The 19753-nt window shown below is 41.2% G+C and overlaps 1 protein-coding gene across 1 annotated transcript in view; it reads left to right on the forward strand.

Moving 5' to 3' along the window:
• The window catches only part of Chchd2 (Coiled-coil-helix-coiled-coil-helix domain containing 2), a 61174-nt gene that overhangs the window by 8650 nt on the left and 32771 nt on the right, over nucleotides 1–19753 (forward strand). Inside the window, exons 2-3 of the mRNA XM_068385437.1 lie at nucleotides 1825–1975; nucleotides 17467–17601. Coding sequence (XP_068241538.1) covers nucleotides 1825–1975; nucleotides 17467–17601 — 286 coding nt within the window. The remainder of the gene's footprint in view (nucleotides 1–1824; nucleotides 1976–17466; nucleotides 17602–19753) is intronic.

Below are 19753 nucleotides of genomic sequence, written 5' to 3' on the forward strand. Positions count from 1 at the left end.
CACCCAAACCTCCACGCTCTTCGTCTGACTGCCTTCAGACTATCGAAAGTCTCTCAAGAACTAGAGGCTTTTCGAAGGAGGCAGCCAGAACGATTGCCAGAGCAAGGACGACATCCACTCTCAGAGTCTATCAGTCTTAATGGGAAGTCTTCCGAAGCTGGTGCAAGGCCAATGCAGTTTTCCTCAACCAGTACCACTGTAACCCAGATTGCTGACTTCCTGTTACATCTAAGGAACGTAAAATCCCTATCAGCTCCTACGATCAAGGGTTACAGAAGTATGTTGGCAGCGGTTTTCCGCCACAGAGGCTTGGATCTTTCCTCCAACAAAGATCTACAGGACCTCCTTAGGTCTTTTGAAACCTCAAAGGAACGTCGGTTGTCCACTCCAGGCTGGAATCTAGACGTGGTCCTAAGGTTCCTAATGTCATCAGGATTTGAACCGTTCCAATCAGCCTCTTTTAAGGACCTCACATTAGAAACTCTTTTCCTCGTGTGCTTAGCAACAGGTAAAAGAGTAAGTGAGATCCACGCCTTCAGCAGGAACATAGGTTTCACATCTGAAACGGCTACATGTTCCTTGCGGCTCGGTTTTTTTGGCTAAAACGAGCTTCCTTCCCGTCCTTGCCCTAAGTCGTTCGAGATCCCAAGCCTGTCCAACATGGTGGGGAACGAACTAGAGAGAGTACTTTGCCCTGTTAGAGCTCTTAAGTACTATTTAAGAAGGTCAAAACCATTACGAGGACAATCAGAAGCCTTATGGTGTGTTATCAAGAAGCCTTCTCTACCAATGTCTAAGAACTCAGTTTCTTACTACATCAGGCTTCTGATTAGAGAAGCAAATTCTCATCTGAAGGAACAAGACCTTGCTTTGCTGAAGGTAAGGACACATGAAGTGAGAGCTGTGGCTACTTCAGTGGCCTTCAAACAGAACCGTTCTCTGCAGAGTGTTATGGATGCAACCTATTGGAGAAGCAAGTCAGTGTTCGCATCATTCTATCTCAAAGATGTCCAGTCTCTTTACGAGTACTGCTACACCCTGGGTCCATTCGTAGCAACGAATGCAGTAGTAGGCGAGGGCTCAGCCACTACATTCCCATAATTCCATAACTTTTTAACCTTTCTCTTGAATACTTTTTATGGGTTGTTCGGTCGGCTAAGAAGCCTTCCACATCCTTGTTGATTTGGCGGGTGGTCAATTCTTTCTTGAGAAGCGCCGAGGTTAAAGGTTGTGATGAGGTCCTTTAGTATGGGTTGCAGCCCTGTATACTTTAGCACCTTTGGGTTGATTCAGCCTCCAAGAGGAACGCTGCGCTCAGTAAGGAAGACGAACTTAAAAAAGAGACAGAGTAACGGTTCAATTCGACTTCCTTACCAGGTACTTATTATTTCATTGTTATTTGAGATAACTGTTATATGAAATATGGGATACTTAGCTATCCTTTAATCTTGTACACTGGTTTTCACCCACCCCCCTGGGTGTGAATCAGCTACATGATTATCGGGTAAGTTTAATATTGAAAAATGTTATTTTCATTAGTAAAATAAATTTTTGAATATACTTACCCGATAATCATGATTTAATTGACCCTCCCTTCCTCCCCATAGAGAACCAGTGGGACCGAGGAATAATTGAGGAGGTGTCAACAAGAAGTACTTGAGTACCTGGCCACAGGTGGCGCTGGTAAGAACACCCCCTTCTAGTATTGTGATAGCTGGCGTATCCCTCCATAGAATTCTGTCGGGCAACAGAGTTGACAGCTACATGATTATCGGGTAAGTATATTCAAAAATTTATTTTACTAATGAAAATAACATATTTCAGGAGGGCTGCTCCCCCTCCCCCACCTCCTAGAGCAGCCCCGCCTCCACCACCACCACCTCCCCCACCAGCTGCCGCTGCAGCCCCTAAACAACCAGGTCTCTTTGCTCAAATGGCTGCGACTGCTGGTGGTGTTGCTGTTGGCTCGGCAGTGGTATGTATTTATTTTTGTTATTTTACTTCATTAAGGTTATATTTTTGTAATACTGTGCTACAGTATATTACTGGAAAAATTTGTTAAGCATTTATAATTTACTTATAATGAATATTGCCTTGAATCATAAGTTATTAGTTTCATAGATTTTAGATATCTTTGCTGGCCTTCCCTTTTCACACTTGGCCTACTTCATACACTGATTGTGCTAACTTGAACAAAACAACAAGCATCAAACGGGATTCAGTTTCAACTTGGTCGTAACTGAAGTATTGTTTCCACCTTTTTCTTTCCCCATTTAACTACAATGGCATCTTATCATTCGCAGAAAGGGACTGGTATCTATTGTATTCACTACTACATTATACTGTAACACCAATTGTAGAACAGTCCTTTACCTGTATAGAGAAGACAGAAGGCTCTTACTGCCCAGTAATACACAAGGGCTTATAAATTTACTGTTTACTCTCTCCCCTAATACAGTACAGTAATACCTTTACCTGTGAGTGAAATAACGTACGGGTTTTCCGAGATGCGAGTCGTCACTCGGTTGATTTTCTGCTTTGTTACTCGAGCAAGAATTTGAGATAAGAGTTTGAAATGCCGCTGCTAGATGGCGTATTAAGCAGTGACAACACAGCATCTCTCTGTCTCCAACACGCTGTCTCATTTTCTTTGTGCACTCACCTCGTAGAGTAAACACTGATTTATTGTGCTCTCGGGTCTCGTCTCGTTGAACCTTCGGGTTCTCGTGACGCTGATCCTTCGGGCTCTCTTGACACTGATCCTTCGGGTCTTGTCATGTTGAGTCTTCGGGCTCTCGTGACCCTGAACCTGCAAGCTCTCGTTATGCTGAGCCTTCGGGCTCTTGTGAATCTGGGCCTTTGAGCTCTCATTACACTGAGCATCCGGGTTCTCGTGACCCTGAGCTTTCGGGTGCTCATCGTGCTGAGCCTTTGGGCGCTCGTCGTGCTGAGCTTTTGGACTCTCATGACCCTGGGCATCTGGACTCATGTTACATTGAACCTCCAGGCTCTCATAACCCAGAGCCTTCGGGCTCTTGTGACCCTGGTCCTCTGGGCTCGTGTTACTTTGAACCTCCTGGTTCTCGTGACTCTAAGTCTTCGGGCTCTCGTGGCACTAAGCATCCGGGCTCTCGTGGCACTGAGCATACAGGCTCTTGTTGCGTTGACTCTTCGAGCTCTCGTCACTTAGGGTCTTCGTCATGTTTAACCTTTGGATTCTTGTGATCTTGGGCTTTTAGGCTCTCGTCTCACTGAGCCTCTGGGCTCTTGCTACGTAGATCCCCCGGGATCTGGTAGCCGGACGACTGTTCTCCATGCTACAGTGTTGCACGGTAAACAGTGTTGCGTGACCTGCCTTGTCACACTACAGCTTTACCAGTTGGTCGCTGTGCGCTAGCTAGGCTGGTCGTGCCAATTTTGCACTCGTCACTTTTCCAGGGGAGGAGAGATCATCTTTCTTTATAGAGAGACCCTCACTCTAGGTGAGACGGTCACCAGTCTCACCAGCCTTTTGAGGGACATTCGCCACCTCTCTGGCTCTCTCCAGTTAAGTGCCAGCGACTGTACTAGAAGTGGCAGGGCTCCTTCTTGGCACTCGCCTGCCACATTGCCACTCTTCGCCGCTTTGTCAATTGGCCCTTCCATCGGTCCCTAAGACCGACTGCCCCGATTCTCTCGCAGGCTCCCAAGATCGGGTTCAGGGCAATCGACAGAGGTAGGTACCAACACCCGGCAAACCCCGTGCCTGCTGGTAAGGTGACTAACAAGTCTTCCTTTCAGGTTCCCAGACTTAGGGCTCCTTCCAGCTCCTCAGGTGGGATACCCCCCTCCCCATTGGTTGAGCGCACTATTCAGTGTAGTGTGGGTGGCAGTTACGGGGGGCTGTACCCCGTTCGCAATCCTTGGGTGGCACGCCTAGGATTCCCAATGGCTTGTCTCCTTCAGACACTAGGAGTACCGAAGGTTCCTCCATTCCAGGACCTTCTTCTAAGGAGAGCTTTCTCCCCATGGAAGAGGAATCAGGAGGAAAGAGCCACAAAGTTTTCTTGGAATGTGTTGCGGGTATGTGTTCCACTGGTAAAACCAATGTAAAGAGAGATGTTCCCTTGTCCCCTGGAAAGGTGATGCGGGCTCGTCTGGAGACGAGTGAGAAATTGGCACGACCAGCCTAGCTGACACAGTGACCAACTGGTAAAGCTGTAGTGTGAAGAGACAGTTCACGCGACACTATTCTGCCGCGCAAAGTGGTAGCATAGAGAGCAGTCGTCCAACTAAGAGAACTAAAGTGGAAACTCCCTCAAGGGAGGAAAGGGTGATCTCCATGACTTACTCTTTCCACCTCTCCAATAGAGGTGATGCCACCAGTCTCGTCCGCCGTCGCATCCTGACGTAGTTCCTCCCTCAGGAGAGGACCAACGTTTTCTTGGGCAAGAGCGAGCCGTTCTTCTTCTTCTTCTTCTTCAGGAATTCCGGTCACAGCGCAGGGAGCTGAAGGACTTATTTACTATCCCTAACCTTAATGACATCAACTCACACCGGGCTTCTATGGGTGAGAGCTCGGAGGTGGATGAGCAATTTCATTTCGAGGACGACTTTTTGCCTAGATCCGCTATCCATAAGCTCACTGAGACGGACCAGGAGTCTGAGCATGCCTTGACCTGCATTAGAACCATCAATGGGGTGTCAAACTCATCGACAGCCCTGCAAGGTGGAAAGGACACTGTCCTTGACCAAGTCTATGGCACTCGGAGACCCCCGAGGGCCGGTGCCGCTTTTCCCTGGTCAAAGGTGTTGAAGAGTGCCAGAAAGAAGGCAGTGTTATAGGCTCCTCTACCTCCCTCCGAACAGGCTCTTCCTGGAAGCTCCCCTTGCCCCTGTTTGTGCTGCAGAAGAGATGTTATGAGGGGATGAACGAGCCTCTTCCGGCTTTACCTCTTGATCACTCCATAGAGGCTCTCACAAGGGGTATTCCCTTTGAGAGATTTTCGGGACTCGGCCTCAGAGATCATGATCAAGGAGAAGGTTGCGAACTATCAGGCTACATCGTGGCTGGACCTTTGGTTGGGATCGGTGGGTCACTTGGTCAGGTCTCAGGACTGGTCTCGTGAGTCCACCAGGAAGTCGATGGAGACCTTCCTCTCCCACCAAGTTGTTAACCTGTGGGGTATACCATCCTGAAGACGGGACTCGATCATAGAAAGGTTTCATTGACAGCTTCCACAAGTCGAGGTTTCTAGGCTGAAAAACTTCTCTTTCTAGGCTGAAAAAACATCTCTTTCGAGGGGAGTTCTCTTAGACCCGGAAGACGTCGAGCGGATGGCGGAGAGGTGGAGGAAGCCATCCAAGACTCCCTCTTCCATAGGACCCTGATATTGCATTCCTATCAAGCTCTGCCACAGAAGCATCAGCTTCCACCCAAACCGCCAATGAAGAAGGCTACAGGCTCAAAACAACAGGGCCTAAGTGTCTAAAAAGTCCTTTCTGGGCAACTGGAAAGGTTCAAAGTCCTTCCGTGGAGGGAAGGGGAGTAGGGGATCTGGCAGAGGTTGATCCCACTAGGACAGGCAATCCTCCCACCTGTGGGGGGTTTGGCTGTAAAGCTGCTGGCCAAGGTGGCTGCAGCTCTGATCAGAAGTCTGGATGGTCAAGGTGATTTTTTTAGGGTATTGCCGCCCATTCATTCAATCTCTCCCTTCACTGACTCAGGATCCAGTCCCAACAAGCTCCTACGCAAAGGATCTGGCCCTTTGGGCTGAAGACCAGACCCTGTTGAAGTGTTCTCTCCAAGAGGTCCTCGGCGGATCTCCAGGCTTCTTCAGTCGACTCTTGTGAAAAAGGCATTTGAAGGTTGAAGACCAGTCATCGATCTCTTGGCCTTGAACAGATTTGTCTGTCGAATCCCGTTCAAGATGGAGACATCCGACACGGTCAGAAAAGTAGTAAGAACGCAGGACTTCATGTGTATGTACTGTGGATCTCAAGGATGCATACGTCTAGATCCCAGTTCATCGGTTTTCAATGAAGTATCTAAGAAGCATATTTGACCAGAAACAAAACCAGTTTAAGTTGCTGGGTTTCGGTCTTTCCACGGCACCTCGGATCTTTACAAGAGTGTTCGCCCTAGTGTCATCTTGAGCTCGTAGAATCGGGATCCATCTCCCAAGGTATCTGGACGACTGGCTGATTCTAGCAGACTCGGTGACGACCCTTCTTCAACATTGAGACAAACTTCTGTGGCTTTGCCAAGATCCCGGGATCATGGTAAACCTCAAAAGGTCAAAACTGCTTCCCTCTTAAAGACTGCTATATCAGGGCATGATAATAGATGCCAAACAGCACAAAGCATTTCCATCAGACAAAAGAATTCAAAGGCTGAGGAAGGTAGCAGGCCCCTCCCTTGGGCAAGAAGAGCTTCCAGCCCAGAGCTGGGCAAGTCTTTTAGGCCACCTATCAGCCCTGGCCCGTCTAGTACCCAATGGTCACCTCAGGATAAGATCCTTACAGTGATGACTCAAGTCCCTGTGGTCAGATGTACAGACAGACCTCAGGTTGTGGTTGGCAGACAAGATCTTTCGCAAAGAGATAAACCTTCTCGTTTTTACCCCCCAGAACTGGTGCGGTATCTTCTCGTAGCTCGTGTGTCATCCAGTAGTAGAAATACTCAGATGGGCAGAAGACAACTCTATGTCCCTGTCTGCTTGCTTCATTTCAGGCAAGAGGAATGTGCTTGCAGACATTATGAGCAGAACGCCTCGGATATTGGGTTCCGAGTGGTCTTTTGAATCGTCTAGTAGCCAACAAAGTCTGGACTTTGTTGGGTTCTCTGACTGTGGACCTGTTGCAACGCCCCTGAACTTCAGGCTCCCGCTGTACTATTCCCCCAGACTATATGGCAGGATGCATTCCAACAACTGGGGAACAACATCAGTGTTTACACATTTACCCTGTTCTGCCTTATGAAAAGTCCTTAACCAAGTCAGAATAGGCGAGAACTTATCAATGACTGATAGCTGTGCTATGGCATCACGCAGAATGGTTCTTGGATCTTCCAAGGGAACTTCCTCCATGACACGATCTACTCAAACAACCACATACCAACATCTTCCATGAAGCTGTACCTTTGCTTCGACTTCATGACTGGAGACTGTCTAGCATCTCCTCACCCAGAGAGAGTTTTCGCAATGAGTTGTGTAAAGGATGTCTGGACACCTCAGACGCACTTCGGCCTTAGTCTACCAGGCTAGGTGGTTGGTGTCATAGAAGGGGTAGCACTGACCTCAATGCCTCTATTCCAGCAATAGCGGAGTTCCTTATATACCTTGAGGAAGAAATGCTCCTCTCGTTTTCGGCAGTCAAATGCTACCGCTCAGCCTTAGGTCCCGCCTTTAAACTAAAGGGAGTAGATAGTTCTCCTCGTTGGAACTTGCCTCTCCTCATATGAAGTTATGAGAATATTTGTCTCCAGATGGAAGTTAGACCTCCTCCTTGGAATATAGTTCCAGTCCTTCTGTCACTGAAGGGACCTCCCTACGAACCGTTAAGCCAAGCAACAGATCGTCACCTTGCTCTGAAGACTGTGTTCTTACTCTCTTTGGCTTCGGCTAAGAGAGTTGTAGAAACTGCATGGTCTATCATACATCTCCCATTCAATGGGATGGGGAGAGGTAATTCTTAGCTTTGTCCCTGAGTTTATTCCAAAGACTCAAAATCCTTGGGTAATGGATCCTAGATTCAGGACCTTCAGGATTGTGAGTCTTCGTTCTGTAACCGAAGACCCCAGACCAACCGGTATTTTGCCCAGTAAGGCTTCTGAGGTGTTAATTGAAAAGAACAGCAGCAGCTTGCCTCCTTGTGTCGGAAATCTTTGCCTAACAAAACTCAAAGTAAGTAGGTCAAGGACCGTGGCTCCTCAACACCCAGATCTAAGCATTGATAATGTTTCTTTAACTTTGTATGACTCTCTTAAAATTTAGGTGTGATTCTTGACAGCAAATTTACTTTTGAGAAACACATCAGGTCTGTGTCGTCTTCAATTGCACAACAAATTGGCTTATTGAAAAATTCTTTCAAGATTTTTGGTGATCAATCTATTCTGAAGTGTTTTAATTCTTTCATTTTACCTTGTTTTGAATATTATTCTCCTGTATGGTCTTCAGCTGCCGATTTTCATCTTAATTTGTTGGACAGGAACTTAAGTCTATTAAATTTCTCATTCCTGATCTGGATATTAATCTCTGTCACCATCGGTCAATTTGTTCATTATGCATGTTGCATAAGATTTTTTATAATTCTGATCATCCTTTACATTCAGATCTTCCTGGACAGTTCCATCCTGTTCGTAATACAGTACTAGATTTGCAGTTAATTTTAATAGTCAGGCCTTCTCCATCATGAGGCTCAATACTACACCGTACTCCAGAAGTTTTTATTCCAGCTGTGACCAAGTTGTGGAATGATCTTCCTAATCGGGTAGTTGAATCAGTAGAACTTCGAAAGTTCAAACTTGCAGCAAATGTTTTTATGTTGAATAGGCTTACATAAGTCCTTATATAGTTTATAAATCAAATGTCTTTTGTAATGTTGTTAGTTTTAAGAATATTTTTTAATTTTCATTACTGTATTTCTTATATCGTTCATGTATTTCCTTATTTCATTTCCTCACTGGGCTATTTTTCCCTGTTGGAGCCCTAGGGCTTATAGCATCTTGCTTCTCCAACTAGGGTTATAACTTAGCTAGTAATATTAATAATAATAACAGGGAAGGTCTAGAGGGCCACGAAGAACACCATCTCGTCATGGATTCTCTAGGTCATTGACCTTGCACTTAATCCTGACCCTCCACATTCCTCCACCACGATGATGCAGAGCTCATGACATCAGGAGCATTGCAACGTACCTGGCATTCAAAAAGAACTATTCTGGGGCGAAGTTACTGCAAGCAGCTGTGTGGAGGCATCAGACGACTTTCACTGCCCACTATCTACAAGATGTAACCCGCTGGAGAATGGGAGCATTTTCCATTGGTCCTGTGGTGGCTGCACAACAAGTGGTCTAAACACCTCGGTCTCCTTGATGGACAAGTAGCAGAGGGTTGAGGGGCAAAGTTACCCGGGTTAGTATGGGGTGAATCGGTAGAATGACTGGCTTCTTTCTTTCCTTCACCTTTCCCTCACTTGGGGAATTGGCACCGTGCTACTCGGCACAGCTGACCTCGCCTCTCTGCAGGTAAGATTAATTTACCTTGTTTAACCTAGTAAAGAAATAGTATTTGATGCATCCCCAATACCTTGTTTAGGGAGGGTATTGGGTAAAGTCTTAGTACTTTCAGATTCCTATGACTCGAGATCCTATTACTGTACTAGACCAAGCCACATTGCTGGTGTCATGAACGCACAGCTTGTGCAGGACACTAGCCGTGCAAGGCCCAACAGTTATAGTGAGGTGCTGGGTTCCTACCTCAAACGATCCATTTCGTAGAGGAGAGAACCCTGGGTCAAATGCCAAGAGTCAGTTGGCATGGACTTCCTCCCTCCTAAGAGGTACGTCATCCCCTGTAAATAGCCAGAGTTTGTACTGTATATTTATGGAAGAAATGACAAATTTGGAAGTAAATTTTTTTTTCCTAATGATACAGTACAAACCTGGAGGTATTAATACAAATTGGTCCGCTAGCTTTGTCTCCCTAGAAAGTCCTGGAGTAGCTGGCTACCACCCACCCCTCTCGCTAGCTAGCGGTTGGGGTAGTTATCGCTCGCTAAAGTCTTATGGCTCGTCTTTCAGCTACGCTGAAAATATCTCCTGTAAATAGCTCTAGATTTGTATTGTTAGGAAAATTAGAAATTACTTCCAAATTTGTTATTTTTGCCCCAATCAGCAGAATCTTGGCATGTGAGAGAATGCCTGAATAGTGGAGGAGGAGTGTCCTAGGGCCTATATACAAGAACTGGGAAGATGCTCAGTTGCCCAAAGTGCCTTGGAATAAACTTTTCAAGGGATATCCTAAAATCTTGGATTGACTTGTAGAAATTAGACCCCTTCACTGCTAGTGAGGGAGAAATTTTTGTTGCTCCCACCTGAAAATGAAAAACTTTGTTACAGTGGAACCTCTACATACGATTGTCTTTACATACAATTGTTCCAACATCTGAAGTAAAGTTCGATCAAATTTTTGTCTCGACACCCGAAGTCATGCTCCAACATCCGACGTAGATCTTGTTTACGCCCGATAGATGGCAGCACGTCGGAGGGACGCCATTGAGCGTCGAGTTGGTATGCTCTCTGTTCTCGTGTGTATCGTGTGGTTGTCCTCTGTTCGGTCTGTTATTAACAGTGTTTTTTATCTTCCTTTTTTCATGTTTGGTTTTTGATTTTACCTATAATCATGGTGCCTAAGAAGCTAAGTTTCAGTACAGGTATTAGTAGTGGTGAGAAAAGGAAGAAGGCAGTTCTTTCATTAGAATTGAAGCAAAAAATTATAGAAAAACAGAGAGCAGTGTGCATGTGAGTGATCTGGCTAAACAATATGGCCGGAATATATCTACGATCTCGACGATCATCAAGCATAAGGCAGCCATTAAAGCAGTTAAACCATCGAAGGGGATCACCATTATTTCAAAACGTTGTAGCAATACCCTGGAAGAGATGGAACGCCTTTTGTTGATAGGGATAAAGGACAAAGAGATTGTTGGCAACGATCATTTGTGAGAAGGGCCAGCGTGATGAACAGAAAGAAAGAAAGAAAAGGAAGCAAAGAAATCTAAGATAGCATTAACAAGCTCTTTTAAAAAAGTCCTCTCTCTATTTCTGTTTCTCTCTAAACATAGCATTAATATGCTTTTTAAATAAATTCTCTCTCTCTCTCTCTCTCTCTCTCTCTCTCTCTCTCTCTCTCTCTCTCTCTCTCTCTCTCTCTCTCTCTCTCTCTCTCTCTCTCTCTCTCTCTCTTTTTCTTCGCTGCTAGTGTTAGAGACGTCTTTTAATTTTTTTTGAGAGAGAGATTAAACAAAAATGTGTTTAGAGTGCGTATGATTTTTAACAGCGTCGAGTTGAAAGACAATTAAATGTAACTAAGAAAGTAATATCAGTGAATCTGAAGTCCTTTATTAACTAGAAGAAATATGATACAAACGCACTCGTGTGAGTATGCATAAACACACACAGGTGTAGAAATTGCTATGCAGTAGGAGACAGACGGTTGGGAGGAGGTAGAGATGGTGACTGCGATAACGTACGTAACTCATCATCAGTGAAAGTGATGAAAATTAAAAATCAAAAAGAAAAACATTAAAAAATGAGAAATAATAATAAAAAAATAAATAACCTAAGTTGTGTTAAAGTTTCCATAGTGTAAGTTAGAGTAAGTTACGGTACGTTATCGCAGTCACCATCTCCACCTCCTCGCCGATCGTCTCTCTTAATGCGTAGCAATTCCTACGCCTGTGTGTGTGTTTGTTCATACGCACACGAATGCGTTTGTATTTATGTTTGCTTTAGTTAAGACCTGTAATGGAATTCAGGTTCGCTGATAATACTTTTTTAGTTACATTTAATTGTCTTTCAATTCGTTGACGATGTTAAAAATCATTTGTTTAATCTAGACGTCTCTAACACTCTAACGTCTCTAAGAACAAGTGAGAGAGAGAGAGAGAATTTATTTAAAGAGCATGTTAATTCTTTGTTTAGAGAGAAACAGAAATAGAGAGAACTTTTTTAAAGTCATCATCTCTACCTTCTCGCCGATCGTCTGTTTCCTCCTGCGTAGCAATTCCTATACCTTCGTTGGCCTGTCTCTAAAGTAAAGTGACAATCAAAACACATTTTTTATTTATCATTTCTTTATAAGCATTCTTTTTTAAATCTTTCTTATATTATGCAATTGTGTTATTGTTATGTGTAATTATATGTAGTAATTTATTAAGAAGTTATTATAGGTTTTTGGGCTGTGGAACGAATTATACAAATTACAGAGTATTCTTATGGGAATATTTGCTCCAACATACGATCGTTTTAACATACAAAACAGTTCCTGGAACGAATTAAGATCGTATGTAGAGGTTCCACTGTATAAGACTGTGCCCTATGATAGGGATCAGCAACATTTCCAGAGGCAACCTGCTAAGAGACCAGCATCATCCCCAACCCAGACCATTCCAGTTTGCAAGCAAATTACCTCGGGATGATTAAATGGCTATATCATCCTGTCTGATTTGAAGACCCTTGTACCTTCAGGAACATTATAGTCTTATAAGGTCTGGATCGGTCATGACTATCTAATCCCCCTACACGACAAATTCTTCCGGGCAAAACCCTGGAATTTTACTCTATTGTCAGCAAAATGCGGGAAAAGGGAGCTATAGAGCAGGGCAGTTTCTAAGATTTCACGGCAGACTGTTCAGTCTCCCTAACAAACACTTTCCATTGAGAAGAATGATCCTTGACCAATTTCGTCTAACAGAACACATACAGTAGATGCCTTGCATTTGAAATCTTGCGTTACGTATGTTCAGCAATTACAGTGAACCCTCGCTACTTCGCGGTTCGACCATCGCGGATTCACCACTTCGCGGATTTTTTTCATAACCCATGTCTATACATATATTGCGGATTTTCCGGAAATATCGAAAATACCGCGATGTGACCGATGGTGCGAGATTGGAGAAAGTAAGGAAAATTGAATCATGATTGATTTTCAATATAAATGAAACTTTGAGGAGCAACAAAGATATCATTTGTTAGAGAGATAGAGAGAGGTAAGGAATGGGAGGTAGTGAAAAGTAGCCCACAGAGAGAGAGAGAGAGAGAGGAGAGAGAGAGAGAGAGAGAGAGAGAGAGAGAGAGAGAGAGAGAGAGATAGAGGGGGGTTTAAATGTAATAAACAAAAAAATTTGATAGGTTATAACACATTGGTGCTTATGTAATATCAACTGTATACTGTAGACGGTTTGAATAAGTTAAGAAATGGTATAAATGATACTTTGTTAGTGTATTCGTACACACTCAAGAGCGGCAGCTAGATGACAGCTGATCTAATCACAGCCAAAAGTAAAAAAAAAAAAAGTCAACAATACTCGATTTTTAAAACACACCCGAAATTTAAAAACAAAAGTACACGCTTTCTTAATGTGCAATTAACTATTTAAAGAGTGGCAATTTTCTAGAATAAAATGATATTTCCCAAAAAATAGTGGTTTGCTGATGAAATCGGATGCCCTATTTTTGGCTATGATTGAAATGGATGTAGACTCGGCCTAATTATTTCATTTCGTATTTAATTGACACTAAGAAAACTAATTTTAGTTTCTTCATCTAAATGTAAGTATTGTATAACACGAAGAGAGAGAGAGAGAGAGAGAGAGAGAGAGAGAGAGAGAGAGAGAGAGAGAGAGAGAGAGAGAGAGAGAGAGAGAGAGAGAGAGATGAATCAGCTGTTGTAATCAATGGCGTGTTTTTGTTTCGTGAGAATTTCATCGCCACGACTTTAACAACAACATACTGTACTGAACTTTACAGTATTATACAGACTACTGTAATATGATAAAGTAAAATATTTGTAATCTATTTTATCTGAAATGGGGCTATTTTTGTTTTGTTTAAAATTTACATTTACGTATGTAAAACAACTCTCTCTCTCTCTCTCTCTCTCTCTCTCTCTCTCTCTCTCTCTCTCTCTCTCTCTCTCTCTCTCTCTCTCTCTCTCGTAGATTGTTTTCCTGCTTTGCTACGTATGTATGATTTTATATAGATACGGTAAATAATATTTGTAATAACATATTTTATAAAAGCTTTTACTGTAATATCATTATTTATCACTTTCATCATGCGGGTTAAATTCCTTAGTTTGTTTACTGAGCGTACTTTATGACGCCGTCGTTTCAGGCGGCGTCATAAAGAAAAAAAATTCATTTGGAAGTCCTAAGAAAAATTAAGTAAAACATTAGTAATAACCAAATCAACATACTGTACTGAATAATCAATATAATTGATGCAAAAACTAACCTATAAACAGATGTGTAAATGCGTTTGTTTCTTCATTAGGATCAGAGATAAACGTAAACAAAACATTGGTTGCCATTTTTTATCGTGCTTTTTGGCGTGTTTAGGAAACGCATGATATAAAGTCGCCTTTAATATTTGTGCCTGTTTTAGTTTAGGGTACTGTATTACATGCATTAAGTGTTCTGTACATTAAAGGGTAGTTTGTTAACAGTACTACGTACAAGGGAAGGTTTTAAAAATCTGAATATACATGTTAAATAAATAGGTAAATATGGTGTTACTACTTCGCGGATTTTCACCTATCGCGGCCGCGTCTGGAACCTATCTACCGCGATAAACGAGGGTTCACTGTACTACATTTAGGGGCTTTGATTTGTAATATACAGTAGTTCTAAAAGACTTATTGGTACGTTCCTATGGCTTTTCACTTATGATCATTCCTAGGGATTTACCTCAGGAGGGGTTCATTCATGTTCAGAGTGATGCCTTTCAACCTTAATTTAGCTCCAAGGGTGTTTACAAACTAGAAAGGTCATTGATCAACTTCTTGATACAGTAGTAGGTTTGCCAGGGCACCAGCCCCCCATTGAGATATACCGCTAGATAGTTAAGGGGTCCTTTGACTGGCCAGACAGTACTACATTGGATCCTTCTCTTTGGTTATGGTTAATTTTTCCTTTGCTTACACATACACCAAATAGTCTGGCTTATTCTTTACATATTCTTCTCTGTCCTCATACACCTGACAAGGCCAAGATTGCCAAATATTTCTTTCTCTCAAGGGATTAACTACTGCTCTGTAATTGTTCAGTGGCCACTTTCCTCTTGGTAAGAGTAGGAGAGACTCTTTAGCTATGGTGAGCAGCTCTTCTAGGAGAAGGACACTCCAAAATCAAACCATTGTTCTCTAGTCTTGGGTAGTGCCATAGCTTCTGTACCACGGTCTTCCACTGTCTTGGGTTATAGTTCTTTTGCTTGTGGGTACACTCGGGCAAACTATTCTATCTTATTTCTCTTCCTCTTGTTTTGTTAAAGTTTTTATAGTTTATATAGGAAATATTTATTTTAATATTGTTACAGTTCTTATAATACTTTATTTTTCCTAGTTTCCTTTCCTCACTTGGCTATTTTCTCTGTTGGAGCCCCTGGGCTTATAGCATCTTGCTTTTCCAACTAGGGTTGTAGCTTAGCAAATAATAATACTAATACAGTTGCAGGGAGTTCAGGCCATTGCCTATATGGACGGATGGCTAGGCTGAGTCGGTTCTTGGGTTCTGCAAGTTCTTGAGGACCTAGGATTTGTGATTAATTTAAGAAAATCAGGACTATTTCGAGAGAGGATATTCTAGTGGCTCTCAATGTCTGCTCTGTTGGTCCCTCCTCTGATATCTATGATTCTAATACATCCAAATCGTGTTGGAGAGGCTATTCAGAGAAGACTTGTGTGTTTGGGGAATGGTGCCATCATTTTGCAGCATTTCACATAAATATGTTGGAACTGGTGACGGTTTTCCTAACATTAAAGAAGCTAAGTCTGAGAAGTCACTCACAGATGAAGACTTGTCTACAAAACAGCTGACTGGTGTCTCAAGAGATGAGTATCTTGCTTGAAAACTCATTGCAGTGATTCTCTTAATTAAGGGACTTGCTGCTCTCCTTGATTTATTCACCTATACGGCTCTTTCAATGTGGTAGCAGATTCTGTATCCAAAGGTATCTTGGATCATTAAGTGTCCCGGGAGATCCTTGAGAATTTGAAAGTCTCTATTATAGACTGAGTCTGTGCTTTGAACATTGATACACTAGCCTAGAGTAAGGGAGACAATATTTTGTTGGTCCATAGAGCACTTCCTGAAGAAATAGGATTTTCCTTTTTCAAAACCATGCTTTTTCTGTAGACTTTTTTTTTTTTTCTTTCTTTTTCATAGACCTCAAAAGGCTTAGCAGTCCTCCATGGTGTTTATTACCCTTCCGTTGTAAGTGAAAATATAGAAAATAAGAAACAGAAATAAGTAAAGTACAGATGATTAATGTAATTAGCAAACTACTGGTAATTCAATCTTTTTCCCCAAAATAGTAATGGTTAATTTCTCTCTCTCTCTTTTTCTAATGAGTAAGACCATAGAAGTGAAAAAAGTAACAAAAGGGAAATTTAGTGGAAGTATATGTTTAAGTAAGGAGGCTCTTAATGGTAAAGTTGATTATTATAGTTAAGTTAAAAGTTTGATTAGATCACCTCGTCTAATTTCTAAACATTCACAGACCCCGAATGAAAGTTTCTTTTAACCCTATGAGCATCATTGTATGTAATGTAATTTACGTCTAGTTTTCTACTCCTTTCGCCATTATTAGATGTAATTTACTTCAAGTTTTCTACACCTTTCGCCATTATTAGATGTAATTTACGTCCAGTAATTACCCGTTTTTTTCCTTTAATTATTTATGAAAATTCCATTAAAATAGAATTTAATATATATCAGTGGAAAGGAAGTTTATACAGCTATATGATGATAAATTTGAAGTCTTGTGTATAGTTTTTGTGCTGAGTAAACTAAAATATCCCCAAAAATTGTCTGGGGCTTCGGTGACAAATGATTTGGTAAGGGCTTACTACTCTAAATTGTTAACAGAGAAGTAAAAATTGGTGCTGGGTAATTTAAAAGAAGTTGGTCAGTTGAATATGAGACCAAATGGAGCATGTGAAAAGTAATTTGTATTAAGTTGTGCATCAGAAGCCAAGATATGCTACCTAGTATTTGAATTCTACACCACCTTATGCAAATGATTTAAACTGCACCTCTCCACTGCCTTATTTTTTACTTGGCATCCATAATGGGAGCAGTAGTAAAATGTGCGGAGAATTTTGTTGGATTTTTACTTTATCCAAACAATGGAATTTTTTAATAGGCTATATAAATTATTAATCTATATCCAGCCTATTCATGTTTTTGGGCAGTTATGAAATGATGTGTCTTTAGGGTTGTGGTAGCCTATTGGAAATGTCCATGCTTGATGATCTGCCGGACTGGTGTTGGAGACCCGATCAAACTTAGTTTCTTATAGTGTCTGCAACCTTACCATACTTGGGAGGTTTGGAGGAGCCAATTGGTCTACCTGCTGAGTCATCAGCAAGCCATTGCATGGCCACCTGCTTCTAGCTTGAATGGAGAGGGGCTTGGGTGCTAATCATAAGTATATATGGTCAGTCTCTAGGGCATTGTCACTGTCCCTTACCTTTGCCATTCATGAGCAGTCTTCAAGCGTAAACCTTTGTAACTGGTGAAACTACAAGGTTACGTAGTCTTAATAATGAATCTGTACAACACAGTACATTATGCACTAGTATATGAGTATAGTATTACTGTACAACAGTTCTCTTTATTGTTATTTGTAGGAAACTGTTACTGTTTAATGTAGTTTTGTTAAATATTTTTTTCACATGTAATATAACTTTTCATTTTCAATAAACAGGGTCACGTTGTAGGTCATGCACTTACTAGTGGAGGAAGCAGTTCTGAAAGCCAACCGCAAGCTGCTCCTGCACCAGTTGCCCAACAACCTCAGGGATATCCACAGTACCAAGGGTACCAACAGTATCCTCAACAAGTAAGACTTTTATGCCATTTGAATTTTCAAGATTTTTTAACTGCTTGCTATAGAATGTTCATCCTATTTTTTTTCTGCTTGTTATTATAAGTAGAGTTTAAATTATATATTAAATCCTCCCTTATCCACTTTTCCCTTATGCACTACTCCCAAAAAATCAAGTGTTGCACTCTTAAAGGTACTTGCTTTTCAGTGCACATTTAACCCTCTTGGCTAGAGAGACAGGTTCTCATACGGGAAGTATAATGGTAACCACTGCTTTAGAGGGGCTAATTTGGTGTATGTAACGTATACTGAAGTTTTCCGAGAGATTTTCCTGCAATTGGTGTAGAATCGGTTATCTGACCCTCTCAACTCATGCCAGGTCCTCTCATTTTTTCTTACCTGTTCCTATAATAAATGCAGTAAATCCCCTACATATGAACGTGATGTGGTTCATGAGTGGTTTCTCTAAGGGGTACAACTCATGTTATTTTGGGGACATTTAAAATTTAGTCAGCTTTTGTTTCATAACCAATTTTTATTGTTTAAAAACCATTTTAATTGTTTTTTATAAAAAATTTGTAAGATTTTTATTATCAATTCGCATTATTTTTTTTCCAAACACATTGGCAATAATAGTGAAGATTGGCCTTTTTGGTTTTTATAATTTTCGAAAATCCTTCTATGAATTTTTAGTCTATAAAATAGTCTATCTTTTCATATGTGAATAGTGAATATTGTGCAATAAAAAAAAAAAGTTCCAACTTTCCTCTGATAATTTCATGTTTTGAGAAATCGGCCATCAAAGTTTTATGCTAGTAATCATGTGATGAACTTTATTAGGGGTTAGGTTGGGCTTTCATTGGTAATTATACCTCACCATTAGGGATCATAAGGATATAATCCTCATATTTCAATTTTAATTACTAGGCACTAATAAGCCCTTTCCTTCAAATCCAGTAATGTGCTACATGTACCAAATGCCCACATGAGTAGATATTGGTAGCATATGTTCTCGTTACCCTTACTGTACTTTCTGGACAAATTTACACTTTATTTATATTCAGTTAAGTCGCTTACAATTTGTGCATATCTGAACAGGACAATAACATGAAGATTGTAAATATATGATCAAGCAAACAAAGAAATACGAGGAGTATAGCATAAAAACATGTAATAAGTTTATTTTTCAATGCTATCATGAAACATGGAAATCAAAAGCCTCCTATGAGGTGTTGGAGAGAAATGTTTATGGGAAACTAAATGTAATATAAATATCTTTTCCTCAAAGCCTTGAAGATAAAGTAAATAAATACATAATTTGGGGAGAATAGTGTCGCACAAGTTACTGGATGCGTTTACAAAAATATATCTAAGGTTTGTTTTTTTATTGAGATTACTAACTAAAACAAACTATAGACATTCTCCAAGCCACTAATTAAAACAAACTATAGACATTCTCCAAGCCAAAAACTTGCGTCATGATACAGAATATAAGAAAATCAAATAAAGAGTTCACGAGTCGTGTCTCATAAGTCCAGCCTGGTTAACTTATGCTTCCAGATCATAACAAGTTTTATAGACCCCAAGTTCTTTATAAAGTTAAACTTCCCACCTCAGCCACCCCTCTCAGTCCTGAGCAGAAGGTCAAAAGTGATGTCTCGCCCACGCACACCATGTGCTAAATACCTCATTAGTGATATCAACGAGCATTCAAGATCAGCTGAAAGTAATCCCTATTTTAAAGGATTTGTGTTTTAATAGCTAGGAAAAAAAGTTACTTATAAAATCAGATATGTTTTCATTACAACAGAGGTTTTACATTTATTTTTGATGCTACAAAGCTGGTTGTGGTTCAATTGTGAATATGATACATATATTCTACTGTAATATGTTCAAAACTGGATGAGAAAAATAAATAAGGTTAAAATGATACCATGTGATATAACCAAAGATTTCCTATAGATCAACATTTAACGTCCAGATCGATGTCTGTGATAGGGGGTAAAGAAATTTCTTGGAATTTGTAGCAATGTAGGCATTGATGCATATTTGAGTAATATTTTATGTAATGTAAGAAATCCACCACCACCAAATACCATATCCTGATTATAGTTATGTTCCAATGTACAAACTACTGTATAGAATAATAGTGAAATGACAGAAATTT

Source organism: Palaemon carinicauda, chromosome 13, assembly GCF_036898095.1.
Source record: "Palaemon carinicauda isolate YSFRI2023 chromosome 13, ASM3689809v2, whole genome shotgun sequence".
In the NCBI taxonomy this organism is placed as follows: domain Eukaryota; kingdom Metazoa; phylum Arthropoda; class Malacostraca; order Decapoda; family Palaemonidae; genus Palaemon; species Palaemon carinicauda.